The sequence below is a fragment of the Synchiropus splendidus genome, chromosome 7 (genome assembly GCF_027744825.2).
Source record: "Synchiropus splendidus isolate RoL2022-P1 chromosome 7, RoL_Sspl_1.0, whole genome shotgun sequence".
NCBI classification, from domain to species: Eukaryota; Metazoa; Chordata; class Actinopteri; order Syngnathiformes; family Callionymidae; genus Synchiropus; species Synchiropus splendidus.
Window position 1 is genome coordinate 13,690,255 of NC_071340.1, and position 23,112 is coordinate 13,713,366.

General features: G+C 41.8%; 1 protein-coding gene across 4 annotated transcripts; it reads right to left on the reverse strand.

The window, feature by feature from the left end:
* Nucleotides 1-986: 986 nt before the first annotated feature.
* Nucleotides 987-23,082, reverse strand: LOC128763071 (DNA repair protein XRCC4-like). Of its 4 annotated transcripts, XM_053871818.1 has the most exons (8): nucleotides 23,018-23,059; nucleotides 19,913-20,073; nucleotides 18,577-18,764; nucleotides 9,056-9,222; nucleotides 8,509-8,649; nucleotides 8,041-8,117; nucleotides 3,471-3,576; nucleotides 987-1,268 (listed from the first exon to the last, which is right to left on the reverse strand). In XM_053871818.1, the coding sequence occupies exons 2-7, from the start codon at nucleotides 20,049-20,051 to the stop codon at nucleotides 3,479-3,481; spliced, it is 810 nt and encodes a 269-aa protein (XP_053727793.1). In that variant the 5' UTR covers nucleotides 20,052-20,073; nucleotides 23,018-23,059; the 3' UTR covers nucleotides 987-1,268; nucleotides 3,471-3,478. The 4 variants fall into 4 exon arrangements, with proteins under 4 accessions (XP_053727793.1, XP_053727792.1, XP_053727791.1 ...); XM_053871817.1 differs by having other exon boundaries at nucleotides 987-3,576; nucleotides 23,014-23,082; XM_053871816.1 differs by having other exon boundaries at nucleotides 987-3,576.
* Nucleotides 23,083-23,112: the final 30 nt, after the last annotated feature.

A 23,112-nucleotide genomic window follows, 5' to 3' on the forward strand; every position in this document is an offset into this window, starting at 1 on the left:
TCCACAGCTTCTCATTATTTGGAGATCATCTCTCAGAGCCTCTGCTCGACGGCTGAGCAGCAGGAGAATCTCACTTCGGCCACCTGAAGCTGGACAAGGATTCTGACCATTCAGAATATTCATCACAAGCTCTGCCTTTCATCTGCTTCGCCTTCACCACAATAGACTGAAACAAAGTCCTTATGACTGTAGATGCGGCCTTCACTCGTGAGCCAGGATCTTGTTTCCAACTTGGACAGGACATTAAACCAAACTGATTGGAGTCGTGTTGAACAGATCCAGATCAGATTGCAAAGACCAGAGATGAACTAATGAAAAGGAAAACTTTGGAATCACAGCAGCCCCTCTGAGGTCCGATATTCACTGGAAACAGGTCATTTATTCCCAGATAGGTTCCCAGGCCGACTCAATCGTCCCGGCGTGACTCCCACAACATACACTGAGAAAGGTGCGTTTACTTGAATACACATTTTCAACACACGAATCCAAAATATTTACTATTAAATCCATCATTATTGGACTTAAAGGTAGCACTTCATACAAAGTTAAGACAGTACAAAACAAGTGCTGATGTGCGGTTGCTGTGAACAAACTGATTACAAAGTCTCACAGCTGCAGGAAGAAAATACCAACACAATCTCTCCTACAAAAACTGTGGGTGTATCAGTGTGCCACTCATCGCAGTATAATTTTAGCCCTGCAGCACCCAACCCCTCCAGGCGGTAGCTTCTCAAAGATATAAAATTTGGAAATAGGGGCTAAGTAAACAGGACAGAGACCTGAGGCTGAGGAGTTGAGATTGTTAACACCTCATCCATCACGGCTTGAAGCCTATTCCTAGTACCTGAGGGTGGCAGGCACGAGGCCACGCTGGAAACACACGCGCGCACAGTCACACTTTTGACCTCTGGATGTTGTTGGGGAGAAAGAAAACAAGTTCATTATTTTTGCAGTGTTTATTGAAAAAAAAAAAATCACAAAAAAAAAAAAAATTCCAGCAAGTGCACATATAGACATATCCAACCCCGGTGTTAATGCTGACAGTGAAATGTACATCCTGATGCTGTTATTTACTTAGATATATAGGAAGTGTGAGATTCCTGTGAGGATTACAAGACCCGCTGTCACGTGTGGCGGGATTACCATGGCGCCCACCCGTTGTCTTCAACTGATGTATGGCTACCATCGACAGTCCACAAGTCAAAGGTAGAACGGTGAGACAGGCCATTAACCGTCGACGCACACTGTGATGACCTGAGGACCTAAAGCTGGTAGCAGAGGTGAGAGGAAGACTGTCAAACACAACTCTCTCTCAAACCTCCAGAATACCCCCAGAATCAAAGCGCAGGCAGAGACTGTCCTATTATTGCACAGAAAATTTCAGGGTGGAAATGACAGAGATGACTCGTGTCGGTAATGAAAAGAGTGAAAAGACAAGCAAGGCTTGATGAGTAAGTAGCAAGAGGAGAGCTTGGGTTCCCTGGTGGTGACACCCTGTTCTGGGTGTTGTCCTCCACGCGTGTTGCTCTCTCTCCCAGGCTCACACAGCCCAGCTAGCTGAGCCAAACGTCATGCTCACGGCCAAAGCCTAAACAGACAACATACTACTGTCCCGACTCCTCACCATGTTCCGCACCAGCCGCAGCAGTTCTAGACCTCTGCACGTGACAGAGACAGAGCCTGCAGAGTTGGAATCCAGGTCCAGCCGGACTCATCAGCAGTGGCATGGAAAGCTGAAGCTGTGAAAGTGGGACTGAACTACGACTGTTCTTATATGTTCCCAGTTCAGGACATATTTATAGGTGAGGATAAATCAATAAGATTTTTTTATCGAATCCCACCCCTATTTTTTATAGGTTTGATGACATGGATGTGGCCTCATAACTGAAGCATTATTATCCATGTGAATTCAATAGTAAATAGTCTGTTAACTGTTTCATCTCCTGCCGCCAAACCTTCTTTTAAAAGAGACTGATTTACAGTGTTTCCTTTCAGACGAACAGATGTTTCCCTAGTTATCTATCAGTCTAAACACAGCGTAACTGCATGTGTTTGTGAGACGTCATCTCCACAGGCTCATAATATTTAATCTCTCACCGATCTTTGAGTCACTTCCCGTCTAACCTCTAGTTTAGACACACTTGTTAGTCAAGTTTTACTCAGCACGCATCAACTCCACTTCATATCACTACATGGTAACTTTTTTTTACGCCTTTTATTTATGGCCACAATTTTTCCTCAAGTTTTCTGACAGACAGGTCACAAATAATACATGTTCTAATAGAAACTATGGGCCTAATAAACATTGGACTTTGTTTTTTTTTTTATTATTTGGGCATCACTGCAAACAAAACTGCTGAGAAAACCCAGTAAACAGGAGGCAGAAACACTGGAGAAGAATGTGCGTCTGGTCCTTGCCCATCCATGTGTTGCAGAAGGATGTGGTTTCAATCGTTCGCTTTTGGGTGGATATAATAACTTATAATAACAAGAATTAATCATCATTACAGTGCTCATTTTCTTTAACAAAACACTGTCAGCAGCAACAGAAAGAGCCATCGTATCGTCCACTAGCTGCGTCTGTTTTTGCTTGACTTCAACATCAACATGTTAGCAGAAGAGTGGAGGAGGGAACTGTATCCACAGTATTGTGACCCGGCATGTGTGGAGACAGCGGTAGTTTTGGGGCGACGGGCGGCAGGTAATAGCTTGAGAAATTAACACCAACATCATAAAAATAAATGACTTGACAAAAACCCGGATTTGGATGGCAGAACGCCGGGAAGTGCGTATAAGAGGCACCGAGTCGGTTGCTTGCCTGAGCGTCTGCAGTAAAACCCCGGCTGACGACAAAATAATGGGTTGACATTTGTTAATGGGACAATTGGATCAAGGAAGGGGGAGATTTTGATAGACCACGCTGGCTTTTCTAACCGCAGCGATTAGTCAACAATGAATCCAAAGAAGAATTACATCAGTAGAAATTGAAAGAAAAGAAAGTAGAAGAACTTCAGTAATGAGAACCAGTTCTGCACCGCTTCATCTTGGACAGAAAGTCAGCAGCATTGGAGCATCATAAAACATGACATGAGAAAACAGAATAAAATGTTGCTTTCGTTTTCCCTTCACTGGAAGTGTGCTACCTTTGATATGCGTTTGATTTCAAGTTTGTCCCGCTCTGTTAGTTTGTGTTGAACTGAAGAGGACCATAGGGAATTACTGAACATGATTTAATAATTCAGTTTTTCATCTAGTTGAACATATTTCTTCGTCATTAACACCCATAGTAAGTCTCCATGGAGACCCTGGAATGAATTCAGTAACAAACATGCAGCAGTGCGCTTCAAAGATTAAACACAAAACTGTCTAAAGACCAATGAAAAAAAACACATAATACTGACAGGCTTGTATTTTTGTTTGCATTGTAGGGTTTCTTTGTTTATATCAGAGACAATAAAACAAGCAGCAACCTGAGGTCTCACTCCACATCAGAGGCTCCCAGGTCTTGGCTGTCGTACTGTTCCTGCCCATCATCCGATGGCTCCACAGTGATGCCATGACAGGTCAGATCATGACCTGAATCACACAAAAACACAAGTGAAAACTTACTTCTGCCGAGCCTGCATTTTTCCCCCATGATAATTTTGAGGCATCATTTTCCACCGTTGTGCGAACGATCCATCCTCAAGCCCTTTTCATGCGTAATTGGTATTGAGTCATTTTAAAGTAACCAAAGGACACTGGAGCTTGATGTTGTGTACTTTAACCAAAAGTGTGTTCACATGCTCCCAGGGAAAAAAAATGTGTTTTTTATTATCATTTTGACCAAATATGACGGGACGAAGAAAGGGAAGGAGACGGAACTGTTCTCCAGCTTGTATGACTAAAGAGATGTCTGCGGTAATATGTGCAAATATCAAAGAACATTGTGGGAGTTTGCATGGGTTTAAATGAGTCTGTGCATAATGTAGGGGACTTTTTGAAGCCTGGGAAAGAAGGAGGAAGAACGGACATGAAGGCTGCATCTGCCAACTGGGCCTGGAAAGGGCTTCAACGATTCAAGCCGGAGATACTGGAAGGCTTACACACACATCTCTTCCTCAACGTTCCGGATTTCAGATGATAATTTAAAATGCTATAGATTTAAGCGATATCCACAGGAGCCACAAAAACCTCCAACAAGGACGCAACTGTTAACACACACACATTTATTTTTCTCTCCTTGTTTTCACCCTCAAAACTCTATGTGAGCCGGCCAAAATGTCCTCACAAAGCAAAATGTCCTCACAAGAAGGTAGCTTGTCAAGACTTGGTACACAAAAATACAGCAAAACATGTCTGCACACACACGGACACATTTGTATCTCCATCCTTGTGGGGACCTCTCATTGCCATAACCCTTTCCCCAGCCTCTCACCCTACACCTAACCATCTAACACAAATGGTTCACCTTAACCAAGACCTAAAACAAACTGAAACCTCATTATAATAAACTAATTTTACTGACGGCCAAAATGTCTGCACAAAGTGGCTTGGTGTTCTACCTTTCACACTGCTACTATCATGTTGAAATAAATTCATTAAATTAAAATGAACTAAATAAGACGACAAATCTAACTGAAGTCGCCAGCACAAAAATGCATACAGTCGAGTGTTTACTCATCAACAAGAGCTTCGTCCTGACCCGTATCATTTCGTAACATTCCCCTCGATCTCTCACATCTTCAGTCCCCCTGAAGTGAGCGATCTGCTTCCCATGTTGTCACTCAGGGATGCCATACCTGGAGGGAACAGGTCAAAGAGAGAGTTTCTTCCTTTGTGTGGATTTCTACTCTGTAATTACTCTTTCTTATCTGGCATCATAGAAACACACCCTCAGGCCAACAGGGTTAACTGGGGCCAAGAGAAAATGTGTGGCACAGCGTTAAACAGCTTTTCTCTGTCAGAACTTGCGTCAAAGCAAATCAAAAGTTTGGTGCCCAAATCCCACTCTGACACAAGAGGAAAGACAAGACGCAACTGCTGTCGCTCAGATTACATCGTTGAGTTCATAAAGTTTGTCGTGTCAACGTTTTATTCTTCTTTGCTGATGGCTTTAATTTGTTGCCGGGGCAACTCAACAGTGCCGGATTAGACGACCATTAGAGAAGTTTAATGGCCAGCCATGTGAACATGACTTGTTTTCACCGCAGTCATTACAGCCAGGGGAAAAACGCCCATTTGGAAACTGTCTGAGAGTCTAAAGACACTGACACACACACACATATACCCTCATGCTAACTGTCAAACCACACCCAAGTAGTAAAGACTTTATGGACGAACAAGTGACAAATGAAACGAAAAAAAAGCAGATAACACGGCGGGTGATTGAGTTAGAAATGACATTTCCAAAACCTGATTCAGACCAGCGTGTAGAGGGAATTGTGTGTGCGCACATTCGGAATATGATTGAGAGAAATTGGGCCCTCGGAAACCAGAACCAGATGAAGTCATAACGACGACAATGTGTCCTGCAACTGTACAATCAGCTCCGGGGGGTGTGAAACACTGACCGTGGATCCAAACACCACGACGCGAGGGAGCAGAAGGTGGTCTCGCCAGACGCTGTGGCTGAGGTACGCGGAGGTCTGACTCAGCAGATGTGACGTGGGGCCGGCTTCGCATGATGCAGGAAGGGAAGACCACCTCAAGGAGAGTCGTGCTGAAGCAATTCCAGCTGTTCAGGGAGCGCATGACTCACTTCCAGTGTTTCCCAGAAACCAGTACCCGCGGGTATATTCTGTGCTTGTGTGCGCATTTAAGTTGACGTAGAAACCCCCCGCTTACATAATCAATAGCACTCCACTGTCAGTTTAACTGGACAATAAACACAGTTGCAGGAGACGGAAGAGGTTCACGCGATCTGCTTACTCACACAGTGACCTATAAAATCAGAGTGACTGGCTTACAATGCTAGCCCACCCCTCAGTGTATAGTGGAAGTATTCTGCAGTTAGGGCGTTGGAGAACTAGTGAGAGATGTTTTGCCTGGAAAATAATATACAATAGAATCTTAAGATGCAGTTTAATAGTGCGTGCTGTGTTTACATGACCGTCGTCCTTCAGTCCGTCTTCTGCTCATCAGACGTCAAAGCTGGACAGCCAGATCTGCTGAGGGTCTCGTGTGAGTTGGTCATGCTCGGAACAACTGAGCAGAAAGGTGTCCAGGAGGCATCCTGATAAGTCACCTCAACATTTTGGAGTTAAGCGCTACGATGCTCTCACTAACTTTGATGCTTTGTCCTTGTTATCTGATGCTAACTGACAGCACAACCTCCTTGCAACAAGATGATTCGATTCCAACTTGAGACAACACTTGGAGGGAACCTCTGCAGAGTTAATAAGTGGGTTACCAGTACACACTCTGGTTTCCTCCCACCATCCAAAAACATTCAGAAGTGAATTCGACTGTATTAATGTGGCATTCACGAAGTCAGAGGGGAACCATCATGAGAACCATCTAGAAATGTTTCTAACTCATAAAGTAAAGCCCTGCTGTTAATAATCTCTATTTAAATTCATTCACTACAGTCTCAATTCTAAATAAAACACTTTGAGAGACCTTTCATTTTATGTGAGAAGTATCTAACATTGGAGTTAAACAAGTGAAACTGTCCTTCATACTTTATATAATTTATATTAACTTAACTGACTACTATTATCCTTGCAATCATAATTCTGTTTTTACATCTGAAATAAATAATCTTCACATATTCGTGGAAAAAAAACAAGAAGAATTAACTAATCATTTAACCGCTTTTATAATGACCACACCTTGTGATATCCTTTTTCTTCTAATGTTGTGTCATGTCCTCCCAGAATAACACTTTCAGATGTCTTGTCTTCAGGTCTGATGGCCCCTCAAGGAAAGCTAACTGCCCACCCCAGCAAAGGTGTGAGTGTGACAAGGCATAGCCGTCCATCTGTGAGTCCAGAGACAGAAGCTCATGAACCCAGCTAAAAGGCACAATTATCAGAAGGGCTGGGACGATATGCATTTGGCCGATTTGATATTTTCATGGGTTTCTTGGGTGGCGATTCAATCTGGTTTATATTGCGATTTTTGTCAATTCAGTTTATAAGAAGATTGTGATTTATTAATTAAAAAAAAACAAAACAAAGAAACAAACACGCAATATCAGGTCCCAGAACAGGTTCTGACGGGAATATTTTGGGGGCTAAATTGTTTCAGCCATTGAGAGCCTGCGTTATCACAGACTAATGCACAGATGCAGCAGGAGAGAGACGCTGTGAGAACTGGATTAAATAACCAATATCCAACTACCAGCCCAGGACGACCATTGCAAAGATGTGTTATTCCAGTATCCACAATCCTCTGGTTAGCAGCGAGCGCTAACATGTCAGCACAGCGCTGCCACAACTCTCATAACCAGGGCAAATGGGGCTTTTGTTGAGGCCACACCTCCCATTCATCTCACCTTTCTAACCAAGTGACTCAATATGTATCTATATTATGAATTCAGTCGGTGGTGCTCTCGTGAAATGGCACTGTGTAATGGCAGTTAGCTGCCCGATGCTAGCATCAGCTACGTGATTCCAGCAATGAGTCCTTGGTAAACAATTGGCAATAGCTGCTGTTTGAAAATAAAAGTTTGTCACGAGTATTAAACGTGCGTGTTTAATCGGGAGATTTGCTTGAGCTCGACTTCCAAAGTATTTACCTGGAAACAGATATGAGGTTGCATCTTGCCGGTGTCAAAAATCAATTCTGGGCAGAAATATCAAATAAAAATTACAATATATTTAATAATTAATTATCAGTTTTAAGATTTAACATGACTAACAACCAAGTAAAATGACATCTATTATTGCGTGGTCACTGCCAGGCATCACTAGCATGACTTCTTCAAGGTGGTGCGCATCCATTATGGTCAGTACACATCTCATCATCTTCTCATTATTTATTGAGAACCATGAACAAGGATAGAAATAATGATAAACAGCAGCTCAGTCAATAATAAAAATGGAATCCAAAACAAACCTGGAGTGATGATGGTCGGTGCCAGAGACGGATGAATGCTTTCGCTTGTTTCTTCACTTCCATCTTCTTGACTTTTTCTTGAGTGAACAATAGACGGTTGTCAGCACGAGTAAGTGACTGATAAATGGAGACAGATATAAAGTCGAACCATTGTTTTACATTCATGCACTAGTACATTTCACTACTAAACTGCACTGATATCATGGAAGCCATTCTAGCACGCTGGCGGTCTCCGTTCCTCCCACTACATTCTACAGTAAAGAAAGGCATGAAGGCAGAAGTTATGAGTAAAGCCTTTCATCCATTTTGCCGCTGTAAATGGCAAATGCAAAACCAGCCCATAAAACCATGTCTGACTAAGACTAAAGAATGAGGTGAGACATACGTCGATCCAACAAGTCTAACGACCTTTGACGTGTAATATGTGACACCTCTCGGCTGTTACACCATGGCTCCCCTTCACTTTACCTGCGTTTCTTTTGCCTCTCGAGCTGGCTGAGTTCGTCCTTCAGGCTCCTGATCTTTACCTTCTTCTCCTTCATTACTGTGACAAAACAGGAGTACAGTTTCTTCTCTGTCGTCTCCTTCTCCTGGACCAGTTGATTAAAGCTGAGAAGACGACCACAGTGCATTGGGTTGGCCAACATTCACCCACTTCAGTCACAGATTTATGAATGGACAGCCATAAAAACAAGAGCTGAGCTCGAGTGTATAGAATACAAATGAAGATTATGTGAAGGTTGTTAATAGTAATCTTAGCCTGCAACTCTGGGCGTCACCCTGACAGCACCGAGTTGGGTGGCGAGTCATGATGTCACACTGTGTGGTTGCTGCGCAAGTAAACAGCTGGTCGAGGGAATTAAAAAGCAATACTGTGAGCACGAGAAATACTGGCACTGAATGGATTTAAATGCTGAGAGTAGAAATTAAAGCTGCATTAATAACGTGAAACCGAATGTGTTTTCTAAAACGCTTGATGAAACTGTGTGGTTGTGTAGGAAACTTCTGATCTTACTCAGCCAGTATTCGCTTGTGGATCAGTTTCAGCTTGCGGTTCTCCTCCAGCAGAGCGACGTTTTCCTTCACCAGTTGCGCAGTGTGTTTCAGAGACTGAGCGATCATTTCACGGTTCATCGGTACGGGGTCCCGGGCGGGCTGGAGGTCTACAGATCCCACCTGGACCTAGACGTTTCAGAGAAGAAAAATGGCAGATGAGAAGACAACTGTGCACAACAGCTGGGTCTGCAGTTGCATCTTGCCACTGGTTTCTAATGACAGATATTAATGCCAAAATTGGATGGATAAGACCAGCATCCTGTTAGACTCTAATATCCTGTTCGAGGAGTGGCACTTTCAATAAAAATGAATTGTATTTGGCCTATGATTTCAGTCAGTATTTTGTCCTCCTGTGTCATTCAGCTTGACAGCGTATTCCTACAAAAGTAGCAACGGACAGAGAGAGTGCAAACATGTGCTGCCACTTCTCTCATAATGGCATGATACTCTGGTAAAAGTGCCTTTTGTGACACCACACTTCCCATTCATCTCACCTTTCTACCCAAGTGACTTAATATTTATCTATATTATGAATGCAGTCGGTGGTGCGCTCGCAAAATGGCACTGTGGAGTGACAGTTAGCTGCCCGATGCGAGCATCAGCTATATGACTCCAGCAATGAGTCCTTGGCAAATATTTGACAATCGCTGGTGTTTGGAAATAAAAGTTTGTTAGAAAAAGTTAGAATTGTCTTAACTTGGCTGTTGGACAGAGTCAGGAGACAATGAACTTTGAAAAGAGACATTTAATTTAAACCTGTATCGACCGTGGCCCAAACACTTCCACTCCTTTTTCTCCCTATTCAGCCTGTGAGAGAGGTTGAATATATCCAAGAACTAACCAACATTAACCAATAGACAAATGTGCAGACCAACATTTTTTCAGAAACCACCGGATGCGTTTTCTAAAGCAAAGCCAAATCCATCTCAAGTCAGGTTGAGTCAACATTTACACCCAGTGTCATCCCAAAGTGATGAGAAATCGGGAGGAGAAATGAGCTATTCTGTCACAAGGCTGTACTTTTCTGTACGGGATGAATCACTGGGGAACCAGTTGACAATCCTCCTCTCTGTCTGTGGCTCTTTCACAGCAGAAGAAATCATCTGCTTGTCAATAGTAGTGATGAATGATACACTTTTATAAGACCGAAACGTAAGAGTCAAATGCATGTCTGTTTGTTGACCGCCTCAGCAGTGCAAACGCAAAAATGTGTCACTGGTGGCGCATTGAGAAACCAGAAGGTGATGGGGCGTTAAATCTTAAGTGGGCTGTGGCAAGGTCACAGGCCCACTGTAATAAAGCCATCATCTTCAAACGCTCTCATAAAATACTTGTCATTTTTGTCCAGCGCTGCGGCTGTCCCGGCAGGCCACACAGCTGTTAAGGACCAGGCCTCGTGAAGATGTTACGATGAGTGGACTCAATGAGAAAACTCCCACCATTTCTTCACCGAACGTCTGCTTCCAAATCCTAAAACCTGTCTCTCCTAATGCACAGGGAAATCCGGGGTCAGCCAGGCACATTAGTAGTATTCAGTACGTAATTATTCACATCTTTATGTGTGTATCAATGGTTTTAGTTGCAAATGTTCTAAGGTCCGAAAAAGAGTGGCGTGTTAATAAAGTTTTGTTATTTGTTTATCCTGTAGCAAAGTGAAAACCTGGTCTAACCAGAACTGTCAAACTCAATCGCACCAGAGACCAGAATCTAAAGTTCATGGCCAGTGGGAATAGATTCAAAAAGACACATGAAACTGAAGCGAACGCAAAATCAGTCTTCTTTTCAAATCCTTTCTGTTGTTTTCCTGGAGGCTGAATCAAGCAGAACTAGCTCCATGTTAGGAATCAAAACACAAACTGTCTGTCCGACTCCAAAAAACAACAACAACTTTGTTTCCCCATCTCATATTGAACCGTTTTCCTCTTAAACACTTGGGTTTCGATAGATGTGAAGGGGACGCACTGCAACTAGGAGCCATGATGGCAGTAACCTGCCACGGGCCCTCATGTTTAATACACTACAAGTCTTAGTTTTATATATTTATATATTGTATATATTAAACCACAAAATATTGTTTATTTTGCATCAGTTTGACAATAGCACAATAAATCATGATGGTGGCTATATTCAAGTTTATATATACACATTTTTAAACTGAAGGTCCTTTAATGTCTTGAAAATATTTATATAAGAATTTCAATGTTATAAAAATTTAAAATACATTCAGAGTAGTGGAAACCCTGGTCATTGTGTAGCGAAAAACATCCCTGAACAAAAGCAAACAAATGCTTTTGTTTGCTTTTGTTCAGGGATTCCTCCATGTTTGTTGTTGTTGTTGTTATCATCCAAGCTGCCACGTGTCTTGTGCATCAGTGTGATCAGTGGACCAGGACCAGGAAATTAAATTATTAATACTATTGTTGTAATTAACTAATCATAATAATGTTGTAATAAATGAATCATAATTAAAGTCCCACCACTAATATATATATATATATATATATATATATATATATATATATATATATATATATATATACGACTAGCACGGTACTGGAGATGCACAGCAAGCACAATGACAAATAAGTATCTATCACACATGAAAAACATTGTCCAACATGAGCTAACTGTCAATAACAAAGTTGCAATAAAATACCTCATAGGACAGGATTGATTGTGGAAACAATAAATATAAACAATCCAAAAGTTTCTGAATATATACTGAATGTGTATGTAGGCTTGAAGGTAGAAAGGCAATCATGTTTCATTCACTGGTAACAGAGATGTGCTTCCTAACTGAGGACTGAGTCAATGTATGGGATCGCAAACAACAGGAATCAAAGCACTGAAGGCTTCAGACACGCTGGTAATTCAGTGACTAAGATGGATGGAAGGAGTATAGCTGAAGGTGAGGAAGGCCAGGGAAGGAAAACGGATTCTGGTTATTGATGATGATGACCCATATATGCAGACACCTGAAAGACCTTGTAACAGATAACCAGTAAAGCAGAGCTTATCATGCTCAGCTCCAGTAAAATTCCCCTTCCACTTCCCTTGCTTGCAGTGTTTGAGATCTGAACATAGAATGTCAGTTAAAAAAAAATCATTCAACAATAAATTGGACTCAAATAAAATGGACTATTCTGGGTATTAGTTTCTCGACGGTGAAGCTACAAAACACTGTTGAGATAAACAAATGATTAATCTAGTTGCAATGCAAAACCCAGTGTATTACTAGAGAATCAGATGAATAAAAATGTTTACTGTTTACTGATCTAAAATTTACACTGATGTTTAAACAAACATCCCATAAAAATGGAGCCTTGTGTTAGTTTAATACAAGTCTTCCTCCACTTGTTCTACAAAGTGGAAGAACAATGAGTCCAGCTGATGGGAGCCTGAGACCACCCGGGATGGAGAGGACGAAACTCCTTCAACTCCTCATAAAAGTCTAGAGAGATAAGAGGATGTCAGAGTGACGAAGTGCAGATTCTTCGCGCAGACTTCACTGCGAGTCTCAGAACATGACGAAGAGCTCAATGAGACGCAATTCAGGTTAAAACTATGCGTGCTTCTGGTGACAGCCACTCATCTTGTGCGCTGTAAATCCTAGCCGCGATCACAAATTAAGAGTGCTTTTTAAAATACTTTACATTTACTGTAGTGGGCAAGATGCTGCTGTTGTGTTGCCTGGGCTTTGATCTGACCACTGCACCAACTGTCTGAACGCTCTTGTAGTAAATCACTCGTAATATTAAGGCCAGTCGTGACAAAGAAAAGCTCTTATGCGACCAAAATTACAAGGATCCAGATTTCTAAAGCATCACCCACATAAATGTATACCAGCTCCTAATTCACTCCCATTTATTTTGCTTTTAGGGACAGATACCTAAAAGGGTTTTTGAGAAGACCCTTTGCAGTAAACATGAGAATTCCACAAAACCAAGAGTTTATACTGAATTTAATGGGGGCTCTAAAAAAGGAAAGACTTGCTAAACAAGATATAAATCTAATGAAACAACATGTTTTAAACACATATGAGGGGATGGGATTATTTTTACAGCTGATTCTGGTTTGGGTGGAAATAAGAAAAGTTGCCTTGGAGATCGCTCTATTTTCTCTTGAGACAAACAAGTTAAAGGTCGCAGCTTTCCTGGTGGAAGGTCAGCGATCCCGGACCACGTCTCACTCATTACTATAATGAATGTCTCTCAGATGAGGGCAGTTTTTAAAAGCATAGTGCCGTGGCTTGTTCTTCTGGCATTATAAAAGGGGGATTTTGTCTATGACCTGGTCCTGTTTCTTCAAAAATTCACAGTCGGAAACTACGTGAACGTCCCCTTGAATTAGAGACTCCTCGCCTGGAATGAATATAGGCAAAATGAAAATCTCACTTATAGCCATGAATCTGGGTCAAAGAACAAAATAGCGGGTGTGAGCAGCCAAAATGTGGCTGCTGTGAGTCTCAGAGAAAAGAAACTCAGAGTCCAGCCACAGTTTCTTCAAGCCCCCGGGGAAGACCTGGGACCGAGTTCATGTCACATTCCTCACCTGGGGAACAACCCTAACTTGGACCTGGGTGAAGTCGAAAGGCAGGTGAGGCACCCGTCACCTTCCACCTGCCAGGGAATACATAAGATGGAGGTCTTGAGACACATTACAAGGACGCTACTGCAAGAAATAGAAGAAGAATTATTTGTCTCCTGGATCAGTAGCCTTCACTCAGCGTTTACATGGTCCAGCGTGCCTCTTGCCACTTTTGATACGTGGTGATGGATAAAATCTGACAGCTCAGTACGTGAGCATGCAGAAGGAAAAAGAAACTGAGAAAAGAATGAAGCCATTTGTGCTTGGTAAATCTGCATCTCATAACGGGTTTGTGAGTGTGTGGTCTTATTGTTTGCTTGTTTGGTGTGTCTCCAAACACAGAGGCAGACCAGAAGGTCAAGCCTGTGGAGATGCGGAAGGTAGGGGTGGAGGCTACGGCGGCCAGAACACAGTGCCATTGAAAGTCACACCATAACATGAGATGGGTAAAGACACAAAGCCTCACTGACACCAGTGAACAAGCCACATGTCTGGAGAGTTTGTTACCTCCACCAAGGAGGTTATGTTTTCCATTGGGTTGGTTTGTTTGTCCGTGTTCAAAATACAGGGTTTCCACCACATATTAGCCAGCGTGGCGCACGGCTTAAATGAGAGCCGCCACGCCATCAGAAGAATGATCAAAGGTATTGAAACAAAGTGGAAACAAATGGATAACACGTCATCATCAGGTGGAAATGAAAATGACGGTGTTTGCTGTGTTATTTGCTGAGAAATCCCTAAACAACGTTCACAATGTCTGAAGTTAGTTGCTCACAGAACTCAAGTTGGGCAGTGCCGTGGGACATTTGTAGAGATGGACCACATGAGGACGGCGTGGAATGGACATAGATTTACTTCTCGCGATTTAAAAATCTTCACTCTCTTCTTGATTGGCTGCGTTCTGTTCAGTTGTTCATCGTTTTATTTTGTTTTGTTTTTTTTTGGGGGGGGGGGGCCGGCTGCGGCATAGTTTTAAAAAATCCTGGTGTGAACCCTGTAATAACTTGACTAGTTATGGATGGATTTTGATGAAATTTCAGGAAACATATCAAGGGGGACAAATGATAACGTTTTGGAAATGACCCGGATCACTGTCTGGATCCAGGACTATATTTAAGGATTCTGTGTCATTGGGAGGTTGTTTCGGGGGTGGACTGACCCTGCTTGGTGGAGGTTTGCGCTCTCTCGTCTTTTTGTGACATACTGAAGACACTGGCTGGATGAGCCTTCGTCTTTCAAATATGCGCTGAAAGTAGCAGCAAAGTCTGCTTCTAAACATTCCATTAAAACTCTTGAGGGGTAAGTTCAGCCCGGGTGGGTACTCAATGGAAATCTTCTTTTTCCATCAGTCGCCGTGCAGAGGCGTAAGGCAGATAACCAGCAGGAAATGTGGGGAGGAAGTTGCCGGTTTATCCTCACAGACACTCATTTTGATGCAACAGGCTAACTTTGCAGCTAAATTTAGCTGTGCAACAATACTATTGAATTTTTGTCCAGTCATGGGCCACAGCTGGTAGATGAGAAGTCACTCCTATTGAAAAACTCTTTTCTTTGGAACATTCATAGACTAAAAGTAAATGAAATTTCACCTGTATTTTTCATAAATGTATTGATGTTAAGACCAATTCAAAAATATAAGTTGTAGAGTGAAGTAGGTTATTGGCTTCAAACTTTGTAAACAAGAGGCGGGACGTCAAATATCCCATCCTGATCTTCCAAATTCAAACTACTGCGAGGGCTTCATTCCAAGTATGATAATACAGGGAAGCACACTGGGCTTGTTTGTGCTGTACAAATTCACTTTGCAAGGTGTAGCTTAAGCACTATTTTTGATTTTTTTTTAAATTAAAAACGTTTAAAACTATTAAACACACTACTATTAAAACAAAACATTAAAACTATTTTATCATATTCCATCTTCACCATCACAATAGCTGCTAATCACAGTACAAGCTTTCCATAAATAGATTTTTACCAAGCATCTACTTCTATAGTTTAAACTTATTATTATCACAGTCACAGCTCTGCGGAGAAGCTGATCATCTCCACAATAATTAAAGGTTTGATTTGAGATCCTGAATTTTTCTCTGCGCCCTGAGACTAGTAAGAGAGAGTGGAGAGGGGAGGGGCTGGACACATGGTGCACATGTCACCATCCAATCCATTGGAACAGGTCGCGGAATGACTGGACAATAGAGTTGTGAAACCAGTTTCACGCAATACAAAAAGAAAAATCTGTTGCTCTGAACCCTGTAATAACTTGACTGTTTATGGGTGGATTTTGATGAAATTTCAGGAAACATATGAAGTGGGACAAATGATAACGTTTTGGAAATGACCCGGATCACTGTCTGGATCCAGGACTAGTTTTTAAAGACTCTGTGTCATTGGGAGGTTGTTTCGGGGGTGGACTGATGCTGCTTGGCGGAGGCTCGCGCTCTCTCGTCTTTTTGTGACATACTGAAGACACTGGCTGGATGAGCCTTCGTCTTTCAAATACGCGATGAACACGGAATACAAAAAGAAAAAGAAAAACTACATATCAACAGCATACTGTCTTCCTGTTGAGCCACGCTAGTGACAAATATAGACTGTTGCTTTGCCTTACAGCAGAGAAAATGAGGCAATTAAATGTGAATTAGACAGTCGTGAGAGAGCAGCAAAAAGTTAATCCCCACTTCACTGCAAACATTTCATTTGACATTGAAAATACTGCAAGAGATCAACTGAGTTCTGCACGTTATTAATGAATGACTGAAGGCCTGGCTGACTGAATGAATGAATGAATGCAAGTGAAAAAGTGAAAACAATGACGGTTGGGCAGATCTAAGAGAAAGAGAAGACTAAGAACAAAGCAGCCCTCTGTTGTAAACAAGGCTTATTAGTCTTTTAAAAATCGTTGGACGCCAAAATAACCTTTTCATTACTCTTAAGAATGAATCGACTTCTCTTAAGTTCGACGCCAGACAGCTTTAGCAGGTGTTTCTCCACGAACGGTGTCAAGCCTGGCCGATCTCACACCCTATAGATGACAGATTGTTGTTTAAAAAGGCAATGAAAAAGACATAATGCTCAATTTAGCCATGTAAAACACCTGCTTAGTAGTACACCTTCATTACCTTCAATCGCTACACCTTTGGGGTCATATTCATAAAATATTACTGTCAGGGTAAGTTCACCACCTGTTTTGTCTCAGCCGGGCTTTCTTCTATTCCTAGAGGAAACTTGTCTAATTTTTGGTCATTTCTGGAACCCTGAAATTACCGGGCTGGGAAAAGTTTTTTTTCCAGTTTTTAACCTCTGACTCCGTGAAAAACAGTCGGGCGAGGAGGAAAATGCAGGTGTTTAACAAGAGTGGCGGTCTGCAGTTATTGCTAAAGGAGCTGCTGGATTCTAAGTTTTGGGGCTAGCACACGTGCAAACTGCACATGGGGATGATTAAGTCTGGGTTTAGTTTTGGAAGAACAAAAGGGGATTTCAAGAAACACAGTCAGTACCAATTAAATTTCATGAAGAGACAGTAGAATGATGAATATTGTGCATTACTGCGAAGGAAAACGTCAGTATTCCCAGGTAAGAAGTGCAGACTCACAATATAAATCCTACATGCACAACATTGGACGACATCCCAGACCTTACAGCAACAAGTCTGGACGGTCATAGAAACATGGATGCACACACCCTCGGAAGAAACAAAAGGCCTTTATCAGCTGCTGTTTAACACTGTTAAATTAGGATGGTTGAGTCAATAAATCAGGGTTTTACTGTTACTACCCGGTTCTAAACTGCCTGTCCTTCTCTACCAACACTCGCTCCCAGGACCCAAGGTGACCTCTTTCCTGGAGGCGACACCTTTCATAGTCTTTTTCGACAATTGTGCTTTAAACAAAGCAGAAATTTGTCAGGATAATTTCAGGGTGCAACCCTTGCGTATGGGGCAGAAGATGAGCCATTTATTTCTTTGTTAATAACTATAAAGCTTTACAAGCATCTGCAAGCTGCAGCCAATAAACTACAATTGTTTTACTGTCTCCATTTGATGCAATGGAATGATATCAATCTATGCCTCGGTCCGGGGAGGCCTGAAGGCAGCAAGGCTTTTCTAATTCTACAATAATCTGGAGACTATAAACTTATCTAGTTAACAACCCCAGTAAAAAAGGGACTTCCTTTCTCTATGGCCTTGTTGTTACATGCGCTTTTCCTCAGGGGGTGTTGATAAGAAGGGACTCGATGTTGAAGAATTCGAAGGGGACTTGATTCCACTCTGACCCCAGGACTTTATGCCAACTGGAAGATCGAGATACATCTATGAGAATGTAGAGAAATGAATACAGATTCCTCTCCATCATCAATTGGAATCCACGCATGTTGGTCAACACGTGACAGAGTTCCCTGACATGACCTGAATTTCTGTCTTCTCTTCGATAAATAGAGGGCCAAACCACAAACCAACAATCACAGCAAATTTCACTTCCCAAGAAACGCATGACTGAGATGAGGAAAACATAAAAAGACCAAGTATAACTTGAGAAGTAACTTCTTTTGCACGTGTGTCATATTTAATGAATATTGAAATTTTGAAAAGCTATAATGCTTTTGAAAAAAATGATATTTGACAGATGTAGAAAAGTGAAAAGTCGTGGTTAACAAGAGTCTCTCACTACCCAATAACGCTGTATAGATATCAGGGTTGCATCTTAATATATAAATGAATGTAGGGGGTGAGCTTTTGTTCTGATAACACTTTCAGTCTTGTGGAAGGATTAATTTGTGAGCATGAATGTTGGCATAACTTTTATTATCTTAGCTTCAACAGATGCCTCATGCTGGACTGGAACCTGCAACCTTCTTGTGTCTATATACGTTATGGAGATACGTTTAAACTCTCACCATAGCGCCATCACAGAGCTTGTGATACGAGAGTCGACAATGATCTGGCGAGAGTTGGAAAGAATACGTCTGTTTGACGTCTCCAGCTCCTCCATCACATCCTGTAAGCGCCTGCTGCAGATCCTTCAAATAGCTCTCTCTGGAGACCCCCATGCCCTTGGCTTCCATCATCACCTCGTCTTCGGAGACTGAAGAAAAAGTAGAAGTCATTTACATTTTTCACAACAAGCTTTGCGTCACGCACTGGGGGACAAGTGGTCAGAAATCAAAGGCAGGGGAGCAGAATGGTAAACATATATTATGCTGTAATGTTTAAGTGCGTATGGAAGCTGGTGCAAAGGCAAGAATGCAGCCGAGCTGATGGGAATGTCATCAGCTGTTGCACAGCTGCTCACATGAGCGTTGAGGGTCCCAATTAACACATCAAACACACAGAGCCAGAAGCCTGAACATAGCTGTCACAAGCCCATCTCTGCCCTGTCAACTCCGCAGATGGAGCAGCAGAAAACTGGGGAGCACTTATGATCCAGATGTCTTTCCAGAAGAACCCTCAAGTGAGAATCGCTGGAGAGAAGCTGCACATACAAAGACAAGCCTTGTAGACTTTAATCTGATTCAGACACCTGTAAGCTGCAGGACTGAAGAGTGAAAACAAGGTCATCACTGTCCCCCTGGTTAATAGCAACAAGATCATCTCATGCGACTCAGCCAGGTGGTTGAACATGGAACGCAGATCATGGAGAACTTGTAGACTCTTAAATCATTTTGGATACACTGATGCCCAAGACACGTTATTGTTTGGACCAGGTAACACAGACTCCAAAGGGAAGTTTGTTTTACTCCATATTGTGTTTCTAACACACTTGATAGTATTTCCCGAAGAAAAACATGTTCTGCAGCCATAGACATTTGCTCACCACAGACATGAGACATCACGCCAGGACAGTATGCACTTAGACATTGTTCACTAAGGCTGCAACAGCTGTTTAATGTGAATGTGAACATACACATTATGATGGACCTAAACACTATCGGACATAAAAAGAAAATATTACGGTATAATAATCAAGATTTAAAACACTTTGAAATACTAACCAAGACAAAAGAATAAATGAAGGTGAAATAAGAATTACAGCTCAAACTGATTCACATTTGAAATAATGTACCGCTTTAAATTGTAGTTCTAGAATAAAAAAAAAACAGCACATCAATACACTGATATTCAGGAAATGCAGTTGTTCCATATGTTTCCATTACTTCAGAAAATGAAAACAACCTTTACTCTGAACAATTTCATTTGCCCTTACAGCCCAAAGGAATTAAGAGACGCTTGTACCTTCACCAATCCACGCAGACCTCCCATCAGTGAGCATGAGCGTAAATCCTGAGGTCAGGTCCACGGACCAGTCCACTTGCAGAAAGTAGGAGGCCTGGGGGTCAGAGGTCAGGGAAATCTTCCGCACTGTGCCACTCATTGTCGCGACATCAGCTTCAGCACTGCGGGAAAATCAGAAAGGCATAACATAGAATAACCTTTACTATCAAAAGCATTGTCTCCCATCTTTTGCTGTGTGTTTTAATGAATCTTTAAAATAAAGCTTCTTTGTCCGTCCACCAGTCGCAAGCTGGTGGGAATCTCTCAATGCGCCTCATTGTTTTACTTCTTGGGATTCGGTAATAAAAGTCTCAGTGTGGGTCTTTGACAGGGTCAGCTGAGTCAGCGGAACCATATGGAGATTAACAGGTTTTTGCTGGTTTGTGTTTGGTAGCATGAGGCTCCTCACCACCAGCAGGGTAATTACATGCTGTATTCTGTTGTCTTTTATTCTTGATGTGGGTCTAAATATTGTTGCCTCTGAGAGCCATGTCAGGCCTGTTTTTACTCTCTGGAAACACCCAAAGGAAAACGGATTAAAGCCTCATATGCACACAATCATGGCATCCATCAACTTCTTGCAACACTTTCATTTCTTCATCACCAGAATCCGCCGCACAATTTGACCCACTCAATGCAACATGTTGCATTAGCATCCATGTCAATATGAGACAGCATGCTGAATATTAGAATAATGAATGGTGATGTTCTTGATTTAAAACCCTGAAGAAACAAAGAGATACAATTGGTGTCAAAGCAGACACTAAAGACTCATCACCTTGTTTCTAGACATCACTGTGTTCAGCATTGCACTGACAATATATAAGAGACACACACACACACAGGTTAGCAATGAATCGACAGCTAAATGAGTGCGCACACTAAAAGAGCAATTTACGGAACCAAAGAAGTCAATTGGACCTGAACCGTATCTTTTAGGGAGACAGAACCAGTGCCATATAGCGAGCGGAATATCAGAGGTGAAACACCACAGATCGAATCGCCATCTGCCGATCTGTCAATCCTAAGCACGATGTAGTCTACAAACTTTGTACACCGTGGGCAGGAAAAATGCAAAATTGAAAAAAGGCCTTTTTAATAAATAAATATATTTTAAATTTTTCTATAATCAGGTGCCTTTCGTAAGCGTGCAATCCTCAGGTGTGGAAGTCCAGGCCTGAACATGTGATTACTGCTTCCACATGAAGTGAGAGGTGAGTTGGACATCACCCCTGTTTTAAATACAGGGCAAACGTGTGAGGACGGAGGGAAAAGGACAGCTAAATTGGCACTTTACAAGGTGGACATGTTTGAAAAATGAAAATGAGCCCCTTGGGCGACGGTGCCATAAGTCAAGGCATGACACTCTGCTTCTCAGTATCTTTTCTCTCCATGCTGACAGAGCACACAGATGCCCAACACGTCCCCCTTCAAGACATACCACCACCATTACGTGTGCACTCACAAGGAGCTCGAGACAGATTAAAATTGACCCCCTGTGCATCCAGCGGGGGAGTGGCTGGACAGAGAAGTAGGAGCTGAAAGGTTCAACTTTAACCTCATAAAGTGAGTGGAGCTACTCATTAGTTACTGTAACATCTGGTGCACGGGGATGATGACCTGTGCTAATGACAGAAGGACACCCCAATTAAATAAACAGTGCTGTCTGTTTCGTATAGCAAACCACACAAGAGCTTCAAAGTCCACGTCGCAGTCTTCCTGTTAGCATCTGTTCACAAGATCTACTCACACACCGACTAGCTGGAACGTCTTCATCATCTCTACTGACACAAAGACACTAGACGGGCAAAATCCGCCCTTTGTAATTTGTGGCAAAACTATTTATTGTTATTTCTTCAGCTTAGCCGGAGAGACGTAATTCTGTGTTCAGGAAGTACAAAGCAAATAAGGCAATCTTTGGAGAAAGCTAGTTTCAGGGAAAGCCTCTAATTAGAAATCTGCTGTTAGATGAAAACAGCAAGTCATTTAGCTCTATAATGAGCCCAGCCCACTTTCCTTTCACTGCGCTTTCCCGGGTTTTAGTTTTCTCCAGAATAATTCCCTAAAATAATTCACTATATTCTTCAACAGAGCTATGGTGTCTCAGCAGAATGAGTTCCAGAGAGCACAGTGGTACTTAAAACCAGCAACTTTAGATGATTGAAGAAAAAAATATAGAGAATTTACAGTGACACTTTCTGTGCTCTCACTCAGGAGAGGATGGCGACACGCAGCCAACAGGTCAGGGCTGTGATTTGTCACTGCAGATACGGTGCACATTACTTACACTAATTCACTTCACCTAACAGCTCACTGAGTGATTCATTGATGCCTGAAGTGAAGAGAAAACTTTAGAGTCCACAGAATGCATCAGCAGCAGCCTGGCGTAAGTTCCAAGAACCGTCAAGGCTTCAAAACAAATACTGGTCCTCTGCAAGTTATTTTCAATGTATTATTTTCAAAACCTAAATAAAGTGAAGTACTTTATGAAGTACTTTAAATTAACAAATTAAAAAACTAAAGTAACAGTAAAAGTAGATTAGTCAACGACAATAAGGCCAGAACAGCTGATCACTAGTCCTTAGTAGTAGCAAATGTATCTTTGTATTTTCACATTACTTAAATCATGAATGTACAATTTACTATAAAACAAGATGTTACACTGCACGGCACTCTAGAATGGATGGATCACACGCTGTTGTTTTAACTTTCAATACATATATCTTGTTATCATATAGTTACAGCATTAATTGTCGAAAATATTTCCTTTTTACCTGTCAGACAGTAAGAATAAGGAGCGTACTTTTGGGTCATAACTTCGGAGAGGATAAATATAGACGCATGTACAGAAAATGTGTCATAAATAAAATAATTTCAAATACAATAAATACGTATGTGAACCAGATGAACAGGTGACATGTACATGCTGTGAAAGATTAACATAAATATTACCATTTGCATTAGAATATTTTAATTAATTTATGCGGTTCACTAAAACGCCGCGCACAACGCTCGGTGGTATAAGTTAACTTTCATAAATAAAGCACTTGCACTCAACATACCTACAGATCTCAAGCCTTCTGCTGGACTCATTCGTTGGCGTCCAACTACTTATTCTTCCGTCAACACTAAGAACCTTTGACCTTTGCTACTTCAACGAA